This window comes from Symphalangus syndactylus, chromosome 1 (genome assembly GCF_028878055.3).
Source record: "Symphalangus syndactylus isolate Jambi chromosome 1, NHGRI_mSymSyn1-v2.1_pri, whole genome shotgun sequence".
NCBI lineage: Eukaryota > Metazoa > Chordata > Mammalia > Primates > Hylobatidae > Symphalangus > Symphalangus syndactylus.
This window is the reverse complement of record NC_072423.2, coordinates 153,600,131-153,623,371: the sequence shown is the minus strand read 5'-3', so window position 1 is coordinate 153,623,371 and position 23,241 is coordinate 153,600,131. Positions and strand designations below refer to the sequence as shown.

Genomic DNA, 23,241 nt, shown 5'->3' with positions numbered 1-23,241 from the left:
TGTGGGAAAAATATTTTTTATGTTTTTGACTGTTTTTTGTTCCTTCTTGTTTGAAATCTCTAGCCAACAAGAACATTAGTCATGACAAGCATGCCATCTGAGTAAGTACTTGTTTTGATTTCTGTTCAATGTAAAATGTTAACCTTTTCTCTCATGTACTCTTAATTCTGGGTGCCTTTAGGCAGTTTGTCGATCTGTCCTGTATCACTTTTACTTTATAAAATTAATAGCTGAGTTAGAAGATGACTGAAAATTAAACATTTACCGAATGTGGGCGTTCTAGCCTTGAAAACTCTGGGGTTGTTTAGGCAGCATTAAGAGGTGTGTGCTCGTTTTGATGTTCTTTTGCTGGCTTGATACCAAATAGCTTCATGAACGTTCAAGAAGTGGAACATCATTGACCAAAACATTTCCCTTAAAGGTCTTAAAGCAATACTGCAGCAGCAAGCTTTCCACAGCAGTATTAAAGTTGCTATGTATGCATTTTGTGGAAGGGTTAATAGCTTGTTGGCATGCTCTTATCATCTCCCTTAAACATTTAACACAACAAAGAACATCCAACAAAAATACAGTACTATATTCTTTGCAACAGATTTTTGAATTCCTGTTTAAAGGGGAAAACCATGTTTTTGATATCAGTCGTAGGTTTTAAGGTTTTAAGACATCCATCAAAACATTGGAACATTTCAGTGAAAAATATGCTGCAGAGAGGGCACGTTTAGAACATTTTCAGTAGTGGGATCCTTTTCCTGCCTGTGGATTAAAAATAAAAGGACTGATCATCAAACACCATACATTATATAGTGAAAAAGGGGGTTACTCAAAATTTTTGTAAATATATCATGAAATATATTGTACAGAAGTGAATATTGAATATATGTGTAATATTTTTTAAAGTCTTTGTGTTTTTCCAAAATAAAAAAAAAATTACTAGTTAACTACTTGTTTTCTCATTCAAGATTTAAAAATAAAACTTTTCATTTAGGCCATCTTCTTGTCTTACTCTTTTTTTCTCCACATAGACTTCTTGGTGATAGTTAAGAACAAGTCCTAGACATTCTGGTTTTATGTGGATTAACTGTGCCTTGCAGAGACACTTGTTACTTATTGGCACATCTAGCAAGTAGCTGCCAGCCTCAGGATGGAGTTCTAGGGAGTGTCTAGTTTAGAGCTTTTTACTTTTTGTTTTCGTTTTTGTTTTCTTTTATCATTTTTGCCTTTATTTTTTTTCCAAGTTTAATTATTTTTCTTGACTCAGGCACAGATTCTCGGGTTGAAGTAGTGATGAGGCCCAGATCTTGACTCACGCATCTTTTCTACCCTAAGGATCTCTAAGAATTTAAAAGCATGATATAATCCAGCCCTTTCATTTTACAGATAAAGAAACAGGTCTTGAGATGGACATACCTAAGATCACTAGAGATAAAACTAAGAGGGCTGGGTGCATTGGTTCACGACTATAATCCCAGCACTTTGAGGGGCCCAGGTGGACATATTGTTTGAGCCTAGGAGTTCAAGACCAGCCTGGGCAACATAGCAAAACCTCGTGTCTACAAAAAAATGCAAAAGTTAGCCACACTTGGTGGTGAGTTGCCTATAGTCCCAACTACTTGGGAAGATAAGGCAGGAGGATCACTGCAGCCCAGGAGATCAAGGATGCAGTGAGCCATGATTGTACCACTGCACTCCAGCCTGGGCAACAGAGTGAGACCCTGTCTCAAAACCATAAAATAAAACTAAGGAACACCAAACACCATCATTTGGAAGGAAGAATGTTAGAGACAGTGTGTATAAGCATAGACAATAACCTCTTCCCCTTTGTAATATAATTTTTGGAGAGATGCTCATTTCTTTATCTATTTATTTATTTATTTAGAGATAAGAGTCTTGCTCTGTCAGCCAGGCTGGAGTGCAGTGACTCTGTCTCCTCTCACTGCTAGCTGCACCTCCCAGGTTCACGCCATTCTCCTGCCTCAGCCTCCCAAGTAGCTGGGACTACAGGTGCCCTCCACCACGCCCGGCTAATTTTTTTGTATTTTTAGTAGAGATGGGGTTTCACCGTGTTGTTGTGTATATCACAGTGTGGCTTAGAAAGCCCTTCATTGGGGATTTTTAAAATTTTCTGGGAGAGAGAGAAATCCAATGTCATAACTAAAGGCACAGAAAGGTTATTATAAAAGGGAAGAAAGAACTGAGGGTTGTTTGATAAGGAAGTTGGATGGAAAGAATATATTTTTTAAAGGATATTTTAAGTATTAAGGGAATGACAGGGCAGGAGAGAAGCGGTAATGGTCATGAGCTTTGTGACAAATAGGTCCCAGATTTGATTTGATGATTTAATAAAAAGGGTCTTTTTTCGCCTCTTAGTAGAAAAACTATGTGTTGATACTCAATAAATATTAATTTTCAAAATAAAATAAGTGAGGTTCTTGGTTCTGAGCATGTACAGATAGGTTCAAATAGGCCTGAAAAACAAATCATTGCCCCAGTGGGAAGAGTGTTGGTCTGATGTCAGGGGCCTGGTTTCTTTTTTTCTTTCTTTTTTTTTTTTTTTTCTTTTTTTTTAGACGGAGTCTCGCCCTGTCGCCCAGGCGGGAGTGCAGTGACATGATCGTGGCTCACTGCAACCTCCACCTCCTGGGTTCAAGCTATTTTTCTGCCTCAGCCTCCTGAGTAGCTGGTACCACAGGCGCGTGCCACCACGCCTGGCTAATTTTTGTAGTTTTTAGTAAGATGGGGTTTCACCATGTTGGCCAGGCTCATCTTGAACTCCTTGTGATCCACCCGCCTCGGCTCCCAAAGTGATGGGATTACAGTTGTGAGCCACTGGGCCCAGCCAGGGGCCTGGTTTCTGATGCTGGCTCTGTCCCTACCCCGCCCAGCCACTGTGAGAAGCCATTGACAGCCTGTGGGCTTGTCTTCTCAGCCATTAAAATAGAATTGAGATCTGAAGTGTATTTCCCCAGGTTTCAAACCATTGATTATAAGTCAGTTAAGATATAAGTACCATAACCAAAATCAGTTTAAAATTTTGGCTTTGTAGTTTTATTATTACTAATATTGAGTGTAACTGCTTTGATGTTGATGTGCAACAGTTATTCATTTTGTTAATTTTTCCCCCGATTTGATAGAAAGCAGAATGTTGTCATCCAGGTTGTGGATAAATTGAAAGGCTTTTCAATTGCGCCAGACGTCTGTGAGACCACAACTCACGTGCTCTCTGGGAAGCCACTTCGCACCCTGAATGTGCTGCTGGGAATCGCGCGTGGCTGCTGGGTTCTCTCTTATGATTGGGTAAGCACCGTGTCTGAACTGCATATTTTAAAACAAGGCATTTTGATAGAATGGGTCACCCTGAGGTGCTGACATCAGCACTCAGGCCGGCGTGCACCCTTGTGGATCTGCACACTTTCCTGTGAGCTGGGAACACCCGTCTTTCCTCCTATTGGTCTCCCTTGGGCTGCTACCCTTCAATCAGGGCCAAGTCCTGGGGCAACAGGAGGACGGGGAGGGTAGAGAGCAGGAAGTGAGTAGCTTCTAAGATAAAGGAGAAGCAAGATTAGAAACATGCTGAAAGAAACGCAAAATGCACGTTCTCACAGTCAAAGAGCTTTCCTCTATGTGTGACCAAGAAATACTGTGACCTGTGGTGGTGGTGGTTTGCAGAGCCAAAATAATTCAGCCATTGTTTGTACAGATGGATTTACTTAGGATGAAACATGTTCTTTTAATCCCATTTGGATAGGTTTCATCCTATGTATATCTATCTGTAACATTATTTGCCCTTGTTTCTGTACATTAAAGATAGTTTTTAAAAATACATAATTATTTTCGTTATTCATAAAAACTGAAATGAACTGTTACTGGTTCTATTTTTACTTTGGTGTTCAACCTAAGGTTGCTCCAAAGCATTGCTTTCTGATGACAGTAGCAACATTTTTTACGTATGTTACCATTTTGCATCTGTGGGATCTGTCTTTCCTCCTCCTCTCCCAAGAATGTATTCTATTCATACTCATACTGTGTTCATTTAAACCAGTAGAATTATAACATGCAAAAGCTACGCATGTATTTTCAAGAATGGCCGTGGTCTTTTTTCTGTGTTGTGACAGAGTTTAAAGAGATTAGTGCTTCTAGTTGTGAAGTGGAAAATGTTGAAATTCCAAAAGTAAGCACTGTTTATTTGCATTGGTGGCAATTGGGGATCACCTTAGCTGATTATATACTAGTACTGCTTTATGTGTATTTGGATGAAAGATAGTAGTCCCCCTCTCATCCAGGGTTTTGTTTTCTGTGGTTTCAGGTACCATAGTCTGAAAATATTAAATGGGAAATCCCAGAAAATAACAATTTATAAGTCTTTAAATGCATTCTTTTCTGACTAGCATGAAGAAACCTCAGGTTATCCGGCTCCATTCTCCCTGGGATATGAATCATCCTTCATTCCAGCCTGTCCATGGAGTAGGTGCTGCTTGCCCTTACTTAGTAGCCATCTTGGTTATTAGATAGAATCTTGTGGTTTTGCAGTGTTTGTCTTCAAGGAACCCTTATTTGGCCTAATAATGTTCCCCAAGCACAAGAGTATTGATGCTGACAACTTTGATATGCCAAAGAGGCGCTCCAAGGTACTTTCTTTTTTTTTTTTTTTTTTTTTTTGAGACGGAGTCTTTCTTTGTCCCCCAGGCTGGAGTGCAGTGGCGCGATCTCGGCTCACTGCAAGCTCCGCCTCCCGGGTTCACGCCATTCTCCTGCCTCAGCCTCCCGAGTAGCTGGGACTACAGGCGCCCGCCAACACGCCCGGCTAATTTTTTTTTGTATTTTTAGTAGAGACAGGGTTTCACCGTGTTAGCCAGGATGGTCTCGATCTCCTGACCTCGTGATCCGCCCGCCTCGGTCTCCCAAAGTGCTGGGATTACAGGCTTGAGCCACCGCGCCCGGCCCCAAGGTACTTTCTTTAAGTGAAAAGGTGAACGTTGTCCACTTAATAAGGAAAGAAAAATGGTATGCTGATGTAGCTAAGATCTGTGGAAAAAATGACTCTTTGACCTGTGAAATTGTGAAGAAGGAAAAAAAATTGTGCATAGTTTATGTGGGGTTCAGAACTATTCACAGTTTTAGGCATCCCCCAGGGGGCCACGGACTGTACCCCCTTTGGATAGGGTGGACTACTGTCTGTTTAATAACTCTAGCATCAGTGAATGAGTTCTGTGTTTTCTCTCCAATTCAAATTGTCTCTGTATCTTAATCTGATTACTCTCCGTTCCCTCAGGTTTTGAAGGAAAAAATATTATTTCTAAAGATATGTATCTATACAGGATTCTTTACCCAACTTATTCTTCTGGGACTTTGAGCAGTCCATAGAGGTCAGACGTGAGAATGTACTGCCTTTGCTGTCGACATGGTTAGAGACCTGCTCTCTGGTTGTCTGCATGTCTCTGCTCTGTGTCCTGCCAGTACTCCCCAACTAATCATACATAGAAACAGAACTGGGTGAAATTTTAGGTTATTGTATCTCTTCTGGGATTACGTGATATGAGAAAGGTGGGCATTAAAACACATTATTTAATAAAGTTCTCATCTTTAGACTCCTTGCCTGGAGGGAAGAACCTGGGGCACTCAGACACGTAAGTGAATGAATGAGGTACAAGGCAATCAGACAAGAAAAGATAATAAAAGGCATATAGGTTAGAAAGGAAGAAATAAAGTTATCTCTATTTATAAACCACACAATTTTCTATGTAGACAGTCACAGGCAATCTGCAAAATAGCAATTAGAGCTGACAGCTGAGTTGAGCAAGTCATCCAAATGCAAGAATTCCATTGAAACCTCAGTATAAATCTAATAAAATCAGTGCAGGATCTGTACGCTAAAAACTACAAAATGCTGATTTTAAAGATCAAAGAACTAAATAGATTAAAAGTCATACAGTGTTCATGGATTGGAAGACACAGTACAGTGAACATGTCGCTCGTCCCCAAAATGATCTATAGATTTAACACATTTCCATTCAGAATCTCAGCAGAATCTTTCAAGATACAGACAAACTGGTTCTAAAATTTCTATGGAGATATTAAGGAGCCAGAATAGCCAAAACAATTTAGAAAGAAAACAAGGAGGAGGACTGGCACTACGTGGTTCTGGGGCATCCTTTCAAGCTGTGGTCCTCAAGGCAGTGTGGTATCGGTAGACACAGAACAGACAGAGAATCCAGAAATAGACCCCAAAAATACATCCCATGGGTTTTCAAAGGCATGAAGGCAATTCAGTGGAGAAATTCAGTCTTTTCAACAAGTGGTGCTGGAGCAGTTGGACATACACAAGCAAGTCAAGGAACCTTCCCAACACTTTGGGTGGATCACCTGAGGTCAGGAATTGGAGACCAGCCTGGCCAAAATGGTGAAACCCCGGCTTTACCAAAAATAAAAAAAACTAGCTGAGCGTGGTGGTACCTGCCTGTAATCTCAGCTACTCAGGAGGCTGAGGCACAAGAATCACTTGAACCAGTGAGATGGAGGTTGCAGTGAGCCAACACCATGCCACTGCACTGCAGCCTGGGTGGCAGAGAGACACCCTGTCAAAGAAAAGAAAAGGAGAGGAGAGTACAGGAGAGGAGGAAGGAAGGGAGAACCTCATTCTATACCTTACACGGGCCATAAAAATTACCTCCAAATGGATCATAGACTAAATGTAAAGCTATAAAACTATAAGTAAACATACAAGAAAAATGATCTTGGTATAGGCAAAGAGTTCTTAGATACACCAAAAGCATGATCAATAACAGAAAACATTGATAATTTAGATTTCATCAAAATTGAAAGCTTTTACTCTGTGAAAGATATGAAGAGGTCAGAAGAAAACATTTGCAAATCTTGTATCTGACAAAAGATTTATGTCTGGAATATATAAAGAACTCTCAGTACTGAACAATAAGAAAACAGACAGCCCAAACAAAAATTGGCAAAGAAAAGATTTGAATAGACATTTTACTGAGGACACACAGATGGCAAATAAACATCTAAAAAGATACGCATCATTATTGCTCACTTCAGAAATACAGTGAGATCGACTACATATCCATTAGAATGGCCAAAAGAAAAAATAACAGTCGCACGCTAGTAAGGAGCCAGGGCAGCTGGAACGGCTGCTGGTGCGAGCGGGAAGTGGTCCAGCCACTCTGAGAAACAGTTTGGCAGTTTCACAGAAAGCTAAATGTCCACTCAGCAGTCCCACTCCCAGATACTTGCCTCAGAGAAATGAAAGCTTGTGTTCACACAGAGTCTGTACGCAAATATTTGTAGCAGCCTTACTTTTCATCAACTGGACCTGGAAACAGCACAGCTCTCCCTCCAGTGGGTGAATGGATCAGCCATCTGGACCATCCATACAGTGGTGTGTCACTGAGGAATCGAAAGGAATGGTGATAGGTGCAGCAGCTTGCATGACTCTCAGGGGCGTCATGCCAAGTTGAGTAGCTGGTTTCAGAAGGTCACATACTGTATAAGGCCATTTCTTTGTTGTTCTAGACAAGGCCAAACGTAGGGAAGGAGAACAGATGAGTGGTTGCCGCGCATTAAGGTGGGAGTAGTGTCTGCCTCTGCAGAGCAATAGCAGCTGCCACATCTTTGGGGAACTGGAATCGTGCCGTGATGTTAGTGGCAATGGTTACAGAATGTATGCATGTATTACAACACAGAGAACTGTACACACATACGCACAGATGAGTAAATTTTATTGTTTGTAAATTTAAATTAAAAAGTATCTCTAGGCCGGGTGCATTGCCTCATGCCTGTAATCCCAGCACTTTGGGAGGCTGAGGAGGGTGGATGACGAGGTCAACAGTTCAAGACCAGCCTGGCCAAGATGGTGAAACTCCGTCTCTACTAAAAATAGAAAAATTAGCTGGGCATGGTAGCAGGCGCCTGTAATCCCAGCTACTCGGGAGGCTGAGGCAGGAGAATCACTTTAACTCGGAGGGAGGAGGTTGCAGTGAGCCAAGATCCCGCCACTGTACTCCAGCCTGGGTGACAGAGTGAGACTCTGTCTCAAAAAACAAAACAAAAAGGATATTTTACATATCTAACGTGCTTTCCAAATGGAGATGTTTGGGCTCTGGTAGGACCAGGCTAGTGTCTTGGTTTCAGAACTAGGTTTCCTTCTGTGTGCTGAAGTTTACAGGCTCCCGTACCTTCAACTGCTGCCTCTGTCTCTATACTTCCTATTAGCACTGAAGCTTCATCCCAGCTCTTCTATCTTAAAAAAAATGAAAAGAATTTAAAAACATAACTTTCCCTAAATTGCTCTTTGCCCTCTGTGCTACCTTTTTTTCCCCTCGTTCATGGCAAAACGTCACAAATGTGTGTCTGTATTGCCCTTGCGTTACTGATGATGTCGCTATTTGTGAATAGTATCAATTCTTGGGAGATTGTGAAGGCCCAGGTGGCCTATGGCTTCAGGTGAAATATGTGTTTGTGTGATTACAAGGTAACCATGATGGCTGTCAGGTATAATATGTCACACATATATAAATGACACAAACAGATATAAACATATGTTTGCGTGATTACAAGGTATATGCAATGGTAACCACGATGCCGCTCACTGGCACAGCAGGAGTATTGATGCTCATAGGTTGCTCCTGACTTGCACCCGCAAAAAGTTTAGAAACAAGCTGAGTCACTTTCTCTGTTCATCTCAGTCTTCAAGAAGACAAAGATGACTGCAGCTTCTTGCATGGCCCCCCTCCTTTAACATTTAAATAAATTCAGTAGTACAAACGTAAGAAATTTGAGAGAGGATAGTTGCCACCACCATTTACAAAGCCATTCTACATAATTTTTAAAGCTTAGCACCCAATTTAATATTTATCTATGTCTTGTGTATAACTTCAGATATAAACTTCACAGTTCCAATTTCTTTTAGGGTCAACATTTGAAGTATCCATGTCATATATTATATACATTGACTTTGTGTACAAGGAATCTCTCTCTCTCTCTCTCTCTCTCTCTGGCACTCTTTGTTTCTCTGGCTCTCTCTCTCTCTCTCTCTCTCTCTCTCTCATCCTCCTCCTTCTAGCCCTGTCTCCAATGCAGTTGGGGGATTCTTAAAATATTCTCTTTGGCTAGCAGTATAAACTGGACTCCAAGAAAAACATTACGGAGCATGTTTTTATTTCAGGGTTTGTGTGGTATTCTCTGGAAATTTCTTGTAAAGGAGAGTTGTAGCAGTTCTTCAGAATTAGATGGTTACATGTGGCCCAGCTAGTCATATCAGAAACTGTGGCGATTTTATAACAAAATTCAGTTTGAATTTTGACTTAATGTTTTTGAGAAGTTTATTGGCAATTTTTCCATGTTTACAGCAGTTCCCCCCCCAGTGTTAGCTCTACTGTTTTCAGGAAAGAAAATAATTTATGTTTTTCCTCCTTCATGACTGAATTGTCTGGCAGATGCATGGAAATAGAAAACCATGCCAGGAGTTGCTGAGCTTCCTATTTACGGGAGACAGGAAGTAACACAACAGAAAAAGAAATTAATTTGACCAAAGTGTCCCTTTAGACTCGCGTTGTTTTGTTATGTTGTTCAAGCATAGTACAGTTTGAACCTTTAAATACTGTATCCCACTCTCACTTAATTTGATGTTTCCTGCATTTTCCCGTGACTTATCTACAATTCTACTTTCCCTCAAAGCCCTTTTGTGGATGCTAAAATACCAGCGGAGTGTCCTGTGATCCAGTCTTCCCTTTTTCCAGCTACCACTCCGTGGCACTCTGTCCAGCACAGTGAGGAATAACAGCCTGTATTGAGATTTTAAGATTTTGATTCTGAACAGCTTATGAAAAGGATCTGATGATAGAGATTTAAAGCAAATTCACTTATAAATACGAGTGTAGGGCTTAAAAGCTAAATCAGCTTTACAACAGAATGTCAAGGCCGCTATCAACAAGTAATCAAGTGTTTTCTTAATGAAAAATGATGTCATCATGACTATTTTCTTGAGATAATGTGATCCATATTGAACTTAGTAAGCGGTGAGTCAGATGAGATGTGTTTTTATCAGTGGTGAGCATAGAATCAGTGAAGTGTTAGAATAACACACACACTTCATTCCGTTCACGCCTCTCGTTTTACATTAAAGAAATGCCGAGCCGCTCTCCTAATATTATAACTCGTGGTGGAACCAGAACTGGGATCTCAGCTTTTCCCTGGTGTTAGTTCATCACCCTGCATTCCTAAGTCTGTTCAAAAGGGATCATCCTGAAAAAGCATTCTCTTTTTAACCTTAAGTTGGCAGATTAAGTTCATAACTCATGTCAGGAATAATTTTCAGGTACGTTGTACTTGGTGTGTCTCATTGACCCCGAGTTTCTGAGGGTTCCCTTCAGTTCTCTCTGGCAGACATTTATTGCTTGCACTTGCAAGCCGACTAGGATCTCAGGCCTGGGTCTCTGAACTTTCACGGCTTGATTTCAAAGTCCTTTTTATGCTGCTACAGATTATACCTTGGTAGAGGACTTTATACTTCACAGAGTGTTTCCCATGCATTGTCTCACTGGATCCTGACAGAACATTTTTGCAGCCGAGAAGGACGCTACAAATAGTAAGTTTAGTGATGGAGACTCTGGGAAAAAATAGCTTGTCTGACTTGAATGTGGATCTTAGAAACACATCTCTGTCAAGGCATTGTTTTAAGGCAGTGACTATGGACATTTATCTCCAGGACACCTAATTTATACATTTTCCTTATTAAAATAATGGATTCTGGTTTTGCCCAAACTCCCACAGAGTTTGTCCGCTGCTTTCACTTGAAGTGGTTCCTGAACAGTGCCAGAGCTCGTTCTCTGCGGAGGCTCCCGCAGGCTGTGGCAGCATGGCGACTGGCCACTGGGAGCATGGGAAGCAGGTGCTGTGGTCTAGGTCCTCCATCCCCCTGTCTGTTGCTCCTGGCAAGACCCCAAGGTGCGCATTTCCCAGTTTGGAGCCGCCATGCTTCCCAGGACCATAATCTCCTGATTGAGGACAGATACCAAAAAGTGATTCATCTGGAAAATTGAGGGCTTTGGTGCTGCCCTCCAAGACGACATTTGAAAAGATGTGGACAAGCCTGTGAGTGCTAAGAATGACGAATGTTGGAGTTTGAAAGAGTCAAAGTGATTATTTTAGTGGGAGAAGACTGTAGAGTCACCCTGAGATGCATCCACAGGCTTGATTAGAAATAAAGTTTGATCACCATTTTCAAATTTTTACATTAATATTTTTTCTTTAATTTTCTAAAGGTGCTAGACAGAATCTACTTAATGCACCTGGCACAGAAAAGCCAGTGCACGGGTCCTAAGGCTGCACCTTTGCAAGAAAGAGAAATACCTGAGGCACCAGGAGTGAGGAGGACAGGTGTTGGAGAAGGCTGTAGGGCCCCAGTATGGCTGTGTAGATCAAGATGAGGGATGCAGAAGCCATCGGACTATTTTAACTACAGAGTGACAGGTTTTGTCTGTGTGGCCTCTCAGCAAAGAGTGGATTGCAGGGAGGTAAGAACAGAGTAAGCAGCAGGAGGCAGCTAGGATCATCGAGGTGAACAATGACTGCGGCTGTGTCTGGAGGAGGGGTTGATCGGTGGGGAGGAGACAGTAGGTCAGCACGCTTCCTAGGAAGATCTAGTGGAATCTGTAACATGAGGTGTGTGGGAATGGAGAAGTCAAGAAGACTCCCACCCAAATTTTTTCCTGGGGCAACTAACTATAGATAATGGTGCCATTTGCAGAGTTAGGGAATTCTGGGGCAGAAAATTGTGTACAGGGTTTGGGTTATAATCAAAAATTGATGTAGGCATATTGGGTGTGAGATTCCTACTAGACATTCAAATAAAGATATCACATATCAGATTATATATATGTACATATATTCAGAGGAAAGGTTAACTATTCACTCCGGCCATGGTACCTGGAAGGGAGTGTAGAATGAAGAAAACAGTGAATTTAGGTTTGAGCTCTGGGCTGTGCCGCTATGCAGAACTCAGGGAGAAGGGGGAGGCGAGGGGACCCGGGAACGGCTAGCTAGCAACCTGGGGGAGACACCAGGGGAACATGTTATCAGTCAGAAGGAGGACTGTTTGAGGAAGGAAGGATGCTCAGCTGTGCTGAGTGCTGCTGGAAGGTGAATAGGAGGAGACAGAAGCCACTGTGTGATTTCATCAGGTGGGTGTTGTCAGAGACCTTGAAAAAAGCAGGTTGAATCCAATGACTAAGAGAGTTGAAGAATCAGTGGTACATAAAGCAGTGGAAGCACCAGGGTTATGTGTAATGGTGCCATTTGCTGAGTTAGGAATTATGATCAGATGTATTGGTGATATGTTATTCCTAGACATACTGCTGCTGCTAGATCAGAGAGATTGGTTGTCAGCGAATGGGGCACTATGAAGTGTGACTTGAGCCTTCTCATGTTGCCAACTGCAACACAGATCATCATCCTGGTGCTTGGTGATGTGGTTGCATTATGGTGAGTTGAGTGTGGCCTTGGGAAGCATTTGAATCTGTTGGCTGAGTTATCAGGGAAAAAAGAATTTAAAAAGTAAACTAAGATTATGTATATTAATGAAAAAGTTGCTGTATTTGGCAAATACCTTAAATAGATAAGGCTAAAAACCAACAAGTTGAGAGGGTACTTGTTGCCACCCATCCTTTTCCAAATCATGGCCTTCGCAGATCACACCGTTGGTCTTTTCTATTAACTTGGATCAACTGTGAAGTAACACAGGTCTTCATTGTAGAGCTGAGTTCCTCCACCTTTGCTTTATGACCGAGACCTCTAGGACCTGAACTTGGTCCATGCTGAACTACAGCACAAATTCCAAGCTTTGGCCATACCTAAAGGTGCACTGTAACCTTTGCAGTCTTCTGCCAGGCATCTGAATTTTCACTTTTGTTTCTGACGTCTCAATCATGCAGTTCTCACTGTAAATATTAAATAATAGCACAGAATATCTTAACTTCAGGTATTCATTGGAAAATTCAACCATGGTTTGATTTTATCTGTAACTTCAAAAACTGTCTTCAGCTGTCCATCATTTAGATATCATTTAGATGTCCCTCAGGGACTTTGGGGACATTGCTAACAATCTATTATTTCAAGGCTTCTAAACTCTATCCCCAAGTTAAAATAGACTTCCAAGGAACATCCTACTTCTGTTACAGTCTGTGTGTAAGGACCCTCTGGGAATTTGGTTTTAGGGACAATGTTAGCTTTTGAAGAGTGCTGATGTACGAAATACTAGATTTGAGAACACTGTTTTAGTTTTTTTCAAAGCTATAATTGACAACATTGTACATTTTGCCACCTGATACTTTTGATGTATCATCCACCTAATGCATTTCTCCTAAAATTAATTTCCAATGAATTGAATAGGAATTCCAAATGAAATGAATTTCATAGGAAAATTTCATACAGAAAATCTGTTAGGCTGTCCTTAACCAGAGAATGAGAATTATGTAATGCTGTTTTGTCAGCTAGAGTAACAGCTTGCCATAGGTTCATAATAGATCTATTTTTTAGTTCTTTTTCATGGGTTCTTGTTTTTTTTTTTTTTTTTTTTTGAGACGGAGTCTCGCTCTGTTGCCCAGGCTGGAGTGCAGTGGCGCAATCTCGGCTCACTGTAAGCTCCGCCTCCCGGGTTGACGCCATTCTCCTGCCTCAGCCTCTCCGAGTAGCTGGGACTACAGGCGCTCGCCACCACGCCCGGCTAATTTTTTGTCTTTTTTAGTAGAGACGGGGTTTCACCGTGGTCTCGATCTCCTGACCTCGTGATCCGCCCGCCTCGGCCTCCCAAAGTGCTGGGATTACAAGCGTGAGCCACCGCGCCCGGCCAAGGGTTCTTGTTTCTGAAAGTTTCTCTGCCAGAATATTAAAGTTCTCCCTAACTTAATAATTTAACAAGCATTGCATGTATTAATAATATAATATCAATAATTAGTAATGCTATGATCATTAATAACAATTATTAATAATATTAATATTAAATACTTAATATTAAATTTTTAGAATTTTAAAATTTAAGATTTAAAAAAATAAAATTTGAAATTAAATATTTTATATTAAATTATCAAAGTAATATTAATAACAATTACTTAATATAAAATTATTAACCTTTCATTATCAAATTATTGATTGACTTAAGTAATTAATTGATTAATTGATAATGATTATTGTTAAATTATTGTACTCTTGGGTAGTACAGAGACTGCATACTAAGCTTTGCCGTGTAAATACCATTGTCTGCTTCCTGGTTAGTGGCTCTGGGGAGGCTATGGCAGAGTCAAGTGCTTTTGTCGTTAACATGGTCCCGCTCCTCTTCTGTAGGCTTCCCACGATTTGCTATGCTACACATGTAATACCCGAGCCTAGGTAATTTATGGAGAGAAGAGGTTTCATTGGCTCACGTTTCTGCAGGATGTACAGGAAGCATAGTGGCTTCTGGGGAGGCCTCAGGAAAGTTTCAATCATCGCAGAAAGCGAAGCCGGGAAGTGGCCCCATCTTCCATGGGCGGAGCAGGAGGAAAGGGCGCGGCGGTGCTACACACTTTTAGACAACCACATCTCTTGAGAACTCATTCACTATGCAGTACCAAGGTGGGGTGAGGCTGAACCATTCATGAGAACTCTGCCCCCAGGATCCAGTCACCTCCCACCGGGCCCTACCTTCAACACTGGTGATTACAGTTCAACCTGCAATTTGGATGGGATCACAGATTCAAATTCTGTCAACACACACCACTGGATAGTTCTCTAAAGGCAGTGGAGACACATCTCCACTAAATGTTATGTAATTTCTTTCTTGGTGTTTTTTTTTGTTTGTTTGTTTTTGGAGATGGAGTCTTACTCTGTCGCCCAGGCTGGAGGGTAGTGGTGTGATCTCGGCTCACTGCAAACTCCACCTACCGGGTTCCAGTGATTCTCGTGTCTCAGCCTCCCAAGTAGCTGGGATTAGCTGGGATTACAGGCGCACACCACCATGCCTGGCTAATTTTTTGTATTTTAGTAAAGACGTGGTTTCACCATGTTGCCCAGGCTGGCATCGAACTCCTGAGCTCAGGCAATCCCCCCCGCCTTGGCCTCCCAAAGTGCTGGGATTACAGGCATAAGCCACCACTCCTGGCCCTGCAGTTTCTTTTGACTTTAGTTTTGCTGGGTAACAAAAAAAAAAGAATATACACAAATACTATTATTCACCATGTGTTTTCTTTTTATGTATTTCTAATATTCTGTTTACAGTTTATTGTAGTAGATCATTTATTTCTCTTTTTTTTTTGAGACGGAGTCTTGCTCTGTCGCCCAGGCTGGAGTGCAGTGGCGCAATCTCGGCTCACTGCAAGCTCCGCCTCCCAGGTTCACGCCATTCTCCTGCCTCTGCCTCTCCGAGTAGCTGGGACTGCAGGCGCCCGCCACCACGCCCGGCTAATTTTTTTGTATTTTTAATAGAAACGGGGTTTCACTGTGGTCTCGATCTCCTGACCTCATGATCCACCTGCCTCGGCCTCCCAAAGTGCTGGGATTACAAGTGTGAGCCACCACGCCCGGCCGGATCATTTATTTCAAATACTAAATTGTAAACGGTAGTTTTGATAGTATTTTAGAGACAGCCATACTCTCCCTGGCACAAGGAAGAACGTTTTAAAAATGAAAGTGTCCTCTTTAGTGGACGCTGGTTAGTTATCAATTGCCAGTCCTTCAAGGGCAGAGAATGTGCCTGTCTGCTTACATAGCCCCAGGACCTAGGACTGTACATGGAACTCAATCCTTATTTATTGAATGAATAAATGAGTAGATGGATGACCTGTTTTTTTTTGTTTGTTTTTATCTCAGAATTTCTTCTTGCCCCTGATGAGTTAAAAATGTGATAGAAAAATTATGCATCAGCCTAAATTGCAAATTACCCATGTAGTTAATTTGTTTCTTGTTAAAATTCGTTAATGTAAGATGACCTGATGTTCATTTAAGAAAAACAACTTTGTAATTCAAACTCACAGAAAGATGAACAAAAAATAGTGATTACTCTTAGTAGCCGTAATACTTGGTTTATTGTCTGTGTTGGTAATAATTTCTGCTGTGTTTTCATACAGTGAAGTGATGTTTCTGCTATTTATTTTAGTTACATTGGAATTTGTTATATTTATTTCTTTGTTTTCCTTTTGATAAGAGAAGTACGCGCTTAGTTATTTATAAAGATGTTTGGACTTCACATGTGAGTACAGTGGTGACATGCTGGGTCGCCCTGGTCATTGCTTAGCTGTATTTATAAAGTGAATATTACTGAGCAGTTAAGCCTTAACATCTGAGAATCACCCATTTTCATTTTTGGAAACTGGAAAGAATTAGGTAGAATGCATGCAGAATAAATTGAACTTAAATGTTTGTGTTCAATTGAGCTGAGCTTTTCATAAACATATTCAAGCCTAGGTCAACATGCAGCTTGTTTTCCCTCTCACCACCTGGAATTCATTCTCTATCGGTCAATGTCTTTTAAAAGGGAAATGGGTTCTTAACTACATACTTTTAGTACTTTATTGCTTATCTTCCCTTTCTTGGTTAAATAACGTGTGTTAGATATTTAGCTTCCTGCTCCTTTCTTTATGAGACAGGTACAGCAGTGCTTTTTAAAACCTTACTAATGTGTGGATCACCTGGGAGATCTTACTGAAGTGCAGATGCTGGTTCACTGGGTCTGGGTCTGCTCAGGCTTGAGGTGAGGTCCAGGCTGCTGGTCCTGTGACCCAGCATTAGGTCCCCAGGATGCAAAATATGATAGGGGATCTGTGTCGTATTCGGGGGTGGAGATGAGACAGCATCCCAATGATGTTAGTCACATGGAACATTTAAAGATACGGAGCTGCTTTGTCAGTGTTTTACACATCGTCAACCTGTTAGTCAATACAGTAATCCTCTGTGCAAACTGTGGCTTGAACACTTTCAGTAAATTGCCCGTGGTCATAGTGCTTGGAAATGGTAAATTTTTTTTTTTTTTTTTTTTTGAGATGGAGTCTCGCTCTGTTGCCCAGGCTGGAGTGCAGTGGCACGATCTTGGCTCACTGCAACCTGTCTCCCGGGTTCAAGCAATTCTTGTGCCTCAGCCTCTTGAGTAGCTGAGATTGCAGGTGCATGCCACCACACCTGGCTAATTTTTATTTTTTGTAGAGACAGAGTTTCACCATATTGGCCAGGCTGGTCTCAAACTCCTGACCTCAAGTGATCCGCCCACCTTGGCCTCCCAAAGAACGGGGATTAGAGATGTGAGCCACTGCACCCTGCCAGAAATGGTGAATTTTGAATTTGAATTCAGCTCTTCCTCAATTCATAGCCCACATTCTTTCTAGCATCTACTTCCAAAGATAGCCTAGAGAATATTCTTTGTCTTCTATAGCTGTGAACCTTGATATGGGCATTCTCTGACCGCCTATGTGTTTTGAAAAGATTAATGGATAAGGCAGTGGATTTTACTGCTAACTTTGCTACACCATACCTGTGTAACCTTCGGTGAGGCAGTTTCTTTATCTGTAAAAGAATGGAAAAATCACCTAAAGTACTCAGTATACACTCAATAAATATTAAATACTGTTATTATTCAACAGGCATTTTTGACACTGATCACTAGCCTTCATTAAAAGCATAACTTTGATGAACCCTGAACACACTGAGTGAAAGGAGCCAGACACAAAAAGCACATATTGTATAATTCCTTTCAGACGGTACATCCAGAATAGGTAAATCCATAGAACAGAAAACTAATTAGAAGTTACCAGGGACGGAGGAGAGAGAGGGATGGGGAGTGATTACTTAACAGGTACAGGATGTTTTTCTGGGGTGATGAAAGCATTTTGAAACCAGGAAGAGATGCTGGTTGCACAGCATCATAATATGAAATGCCATTGAGTTGCACACTTTACAATGGTTAATTGTATATTATGCCAATTTCACCTCACTTAAAAAAAGTCATATATGGAAAATTGCTTTATTAAGGCACCACTACAACTACTACATAGGTTTGTATTTTTAAAAGAACTTTATGGAATTATAGGAAGCATTTCTTGATGTTATGAGATGTGTTGGAAATACAGGAGAATAGCTTATTTTGGAACAGATATTATTGCCTTGAAATTTTGCCATTTCAAGCTGGTCTCTTCGGAAGACTAGACCTTCTTTATTTTCTGGCTTGAAAATGCTTTGGATATAAGTACCCTAGTATTTTCTTGTTAAAAATTATACTATTGACACCCCCAATTTTTTCTCCCGAAGTTCAGTATAATCTAGAAATACCTTCATTGCTACACTATTTCATTAACTACTTGAGTGCTTTTTTAGTTAATAATGATGCATAATGTCTTCATGTGGCAGAAACATTCACCTTCCCCTTGTCATAAATCTGTAAAAAGATGGACATTGGTTTAAACCCAGTTGTTGAATTCTGTGCTTTTAACCAGTGTATTACACTGTCTAGTTGGGGAAGAATCACAAATCTTTTTCTTTCTTTAGAAAAATCCAAAACAGCATACAAAGTAACAAACTCTCATAAGTGTTGTTTGAGAAAATCAATTACCCTAACAACTAAGACAAAGGATCTATAAAATCTGATGAGAAAAATCTTTGTAATTTGATTTTTATAATTTTGTTAGCTTAAATTAGTAAAAAGTTAATAATTATTACTTTTGTTACTCTTATAATAAATAATGTGTTTCTACACCTTCCATAAACACCTACAACCACACTTTTTACCACAGTTGGTGGAGTGAAGGGTGGACGGAGGAGATAGTGGCAAAAACACCCCAATCACTTTCATTGATTAAAGTAAAGATGTGTCTAACTTTACTCCTAAAGTATCATCCAGTAAAGTGGAATGTAAAACATACTTTTGAACTGTTTGAAATCAACTACATTCCTATGGCTTACATCTGTGGGACAAGTTTCTAACTATCAGATTTGATTTTTAATTAATCAGTGGTATTTTATACTAGCAGTCGCCAACCTTTGTGGCACCAAGAGCCAGTTTTGTGAAAGACAATTTTTCCAGGGACTCGGGGGTTGGGAGGGTGAGGGAGGAATGGTTTTGGGATGATTCAAGCACATCACACTTATTGTGCACTTTATTTCTATTATTATTACATTGCAATATATAATGAAATAATTATACAACTCACCGTAATGTAAAATCAGTGGGAGCCCTGAGCTTGTTTTCTGCAACTAGAGAGTCCCATCGGGGGGTGAGGAGAAACAGTGACAGATCATCAGGCATTAGATTCCCATTAGGAGCGTGCAACCTAGATCCCTCACCTGCACAGTTCACAATAGGGTTTGCATTGCTATGAGAATCTAATGCCACTGCTGATCTGACAGGAGGTGGAGCTCAGGTGGTAATTAAAGCAATGGGAAGTGGCTGTAAATGCAGATTAAGCTTCCTTCATTGGCTCACCCACCACTCACCTCCTGCTGTGTGGCCCGGTTCCTAATAGGCCACAGACTGGTACCAGGACCCCTGTTTTACACAACGTTGAGTCTTTTGTATGCAAAGAATATTGTTGACTTTCGCCACACGGAAGCCATCCCTCCCGCCTTCCCCCTCCTTTTTCCTTGCCAGTTACGTTCCCACAGGTATTCTTAGTACCACAACTGCAGGTGAATTTCACAGTATGGTGGGTGGTAAGCTCTGGTGGGCGGTATACTTGGATAAAGCTGGATATTTAGAAATTTGGAATAAATTTAGTGTTATGACTAACAGTAATGTTGCCTGTCAAAAATTGTGAATGTTAATAAATGTTTTCAACACAATCATTAATGCTTTCCAGTGAGTTATACCAGCTTCGTGTAACAGTTGTATTTTCCATACCAGTAGGGAGTCATTATTAAATGGGGTCACATTTTCAAGCCCAACTTAAAATCCCTCTTACAGATTGCCTTCCCCACCCCACCCCCAGTTTTCTCTCATCACTTATACATTGAAATAATTGCTTATTGCTCTCCCTCTTTAAATTTTTTTTGAGAAGTCAAAAATTGAGTACCTTGTTCAGTGTTTTTGCTTATGAAATACTTTGTGAATAAATTTTGTTCTTAGCTGAAAAAAATTCCTTAGGCAGTTAAGAAAATACTAATAAACTAATTAATGAATAAAAATTAATTTAATTGGTCCTGATTGGAAATGTAACATTTACCGATATTTAGCTGTAATCCTTTTGATCACTCAGAAATTTGTAATTATTCTTTGAGAAATAAAAAGTTGAGAGGGCTGGGTGCAGTGGCCCACGCCTATAATCCCAACACGTTGAGAGCCCGAGGCAGGTGGATCACTTGAGTTCATGAGTTCAAGACCAGCCTGACCAAAACTGTGAAACCCCCGTCTCTACCAAAAAAACAAAAAAAACAGAAAAAAGAAAAAAATTAACCAGGCATTGTGATGTGTGCCTGTAGTCTCAGCTACACAGGAGGCTGAGGCAGGAGAATCACTTGAACCTGGGAGACGGACGCTGCAGTGAGCCAAGATTGCACCACTGTACTCCAACCTGGGCGTCAGAGGAAGACTGTCTCAAAAAAAAAAAAAAAAAAAAAAAGAAATAGGAAGTTGAAGACAGCTTAGGGAATCACTGCAACCGCTGGCCAGCACCAGTATTCCATCATAATGTATGCTTTTCACTTATAAGGAACTGTAATGTAAACTGTGGACTTTGGGTGATAATGATGTGTCACATGGGATGACTGGGTACAACACATGTAGCACTCCAGTGGGAGACATCGAAATGCATATGTGGGGGCAGGAGCTGTATGGGAGCTCTCTGTACCTTCCTCTTAATTTTGCTATGAAGCTAAAGTGGCTTTAAAAATATAAATACAGGAAAAAACTTGTGCCTTCTATAGATTAATTTGAACATAGACACATTAATATAATAGATACATTGATTTGAACATACGTACATTAGGTTGAACACGTTAGGTTTTTATGATATCCCATACCACAATAAACTGAAGAAGTCTGATTCACAAAGTTGTTCAAAGAACTCTTAATGCTCTCGCTTCTCCTTCACTGCCTTGAACAGGAAGTCTCATCCAGTGTAGTAAGGTGGGAAATAAAATGTGCATAGAAATCAGAAAGGTAGAAATAAAGCAGTTTCTATTCACAGAGGTAGTTCCTATTTAAATTCATCAGCAAGGTTTGGGTTTTATGAATGATAATATTAAAATGTAAAAAACAGTGTTTTCTTTATGTAATGTGTTACCTACAAGATGCTGAATTCCTGTTGCAGCGGATGCTGAATTCACTCTGCCCTTCTTATAAGAAATATGTTGAGCCAACCTTTTGTTTTTAAGTTTGCTTATAGCCTTACCTGTGCTCTTTCAAAGTAGATTTTCACTATTTTGAACATTCTATTAAGGTAAACATGTGTTTAGCCAATGAAACTACTAGAGCAAAATGTTTACACTGTATTTCTGATTTGATTATTTTAATACAACTGAATTAGTGTTTTCTCCTATCTCTATACAATATTAATTCCTGGGATGCCTATGTAGATTAATTAATTTACTGACCAGAACTCTACTTTAGCCTCTTATGGTTTTATTTTCTTAACATTTAGAAAGGGCTAAATTCAGAGGACATAAATTTTCTCCATGAGATTGTTTAAATTCAGTTGACATTTTAATGTGGATTATATTTGAACTTGAATGCCACACGCATTTTTAAGGCTGGTTCCTGGCTTCTGTCACTGGTACGTTGTATTTCTCACTGTACTATTCTTTTATGTTGCCTCTTGTCTGAAATGAACCTGATTTTAACCTTTCATTTTCTGGGCTAATTATATGAGTTTGTGAGGAGCCTGACATATTGTTAGTATATCTCCTTAAATAACATGCATTGAGGCTGAGGTCGGCAGATCACTTGAGGCCAGAAGCTCGAGACCAGCCTGGCCAACACGGTGAAACCCAATCTCTACTACAAATACAAAAAAAAATTAGCCAGGTGTGATGGTGGGTGCCTGTGGTCCCAGCTGCTCAAGAGGCTGAGGCAGGAGAATTGCTTGAACCTGGGAGGTGGAGGTTGCAGTGAGCCGAGATTACACCACTGCACTCCAGCCTGGATGACAGAGTGAGAGTTTGTCTCAAAAAATAAATTAATTAATTAATTAATTAATTAAACAAATAAATAAAATAAACATGAATTATATAATCCAGCTTTGTTATTTTAGCTCTAAACTTCTGGTGCATGGAGACAGATTTTCAGGGAGTTTGGTCCTGGAGTAGAGACGGCTGCAGAACCTCAAATATTACTGAATTAAAAAGGAAAAAGATTGTATTGATCATTTTAAAGTGTGGGGATTCAAATACTAAGAGGATAATGATGATGATAATGATGATGATGAAAGCTTGTTTATGGGACATTTTACTCTTCCAAAGTCTGGGAAGGAATTTCAAGTGTATTCCGGGGACTTCTGAAAATATTAGCCAATGTTAGAAACAAAGTCACAAGCCAAAGGGATTGCTTTTCAATTTAGGCTTGTGATCCATCTTCTTTTAATTCATTGTTTTAATTAATAAAATTGTGGAATATTTACAGAGGACTGTTTATAAAACTTCACAAATTGGAAACTTGGAATAAAAAAATATATATATAATATTTCATATGTGTAAAAACAGGATGATATCTAAATATTTGGCCTCATGAGATTAATGACTCAGATTTCTTGTTATCATGAGAGTTTTTCTCAATCAACTTTTTATTAATATTCGTAATATTTATGCAACATGAAGATTCTGAAGGGACTGTGTTGTTTGAGAACACAGCTGTTTCAGATCTGTGGAGTGTATCAGTTTTTGCTGTGTCTTCAAAGTGACTCTTGGTTTATTACCTGCTAAGCCTAATAAATGTATAATAAATCTGCTTATTGTATCATTTGCAGGTGCTATGGTCTTTAGAATTGGGTCACTGGATTTCTGAGGAGCCATTCGAACTGTCCAACCACTTCCCTGCAGCTCCTGTAAGTCAGATATTGTTTTATGATGGTTAATGCAATTTGGTGTTCTCAAGAAATTATTATAAACATAAGGGTAGATTTAAGTTTTTATCAAGCACAATTGTGCCCATAATTAAAAAGACATTCACAGAACTTAACACCTTTTATCAATTTATTTGTGAGAACAAATGTGAGAACGTGAGACCATTCTGCATAAAGTAGTGAGGAATGCACTCCAAAGAAAATTTAATGATTAAAATCCTCA

The 23,241-nt window shown here is 40.1% G+C and overlaps 1 protein-coding gene across 15 annotated transcripts in view; it reads left to right on the top strand.

Moving 5' to 3' along the window:
• The window catches only part of MCPH1 (microcephalin 1), a 243,065-nt gene that overhangs the window by 74,169 nt on the left and 145,655 nt on the right, over window positions 1-23,241 (top strand). For 14 of the 15 annotated variants that reach the window (XM_055289042.2, XM_063637962.1, XM_063637967.1 and 11 more), the window contains 3 exons: window positions 64-101; window positions 3,132-3,294; window positions 22,923-23,000. The exons of the other annotated variant lie outside the window; for it this stretch is intronic. In XM_055289042.2, coding sequence (XP_055145017.1) covers window positions 64-101; window positions 3,132-3,294; window positions 22,923-23,000 — 279 coding nt within the window. The remainder of the gene's footprint in view (window positions 1-63; window positions 102-3,131; window positions 3,295-22,922; window positions 23,001-23,241) is intronic. 15 annotated transcript variants of the gene reach the window in all.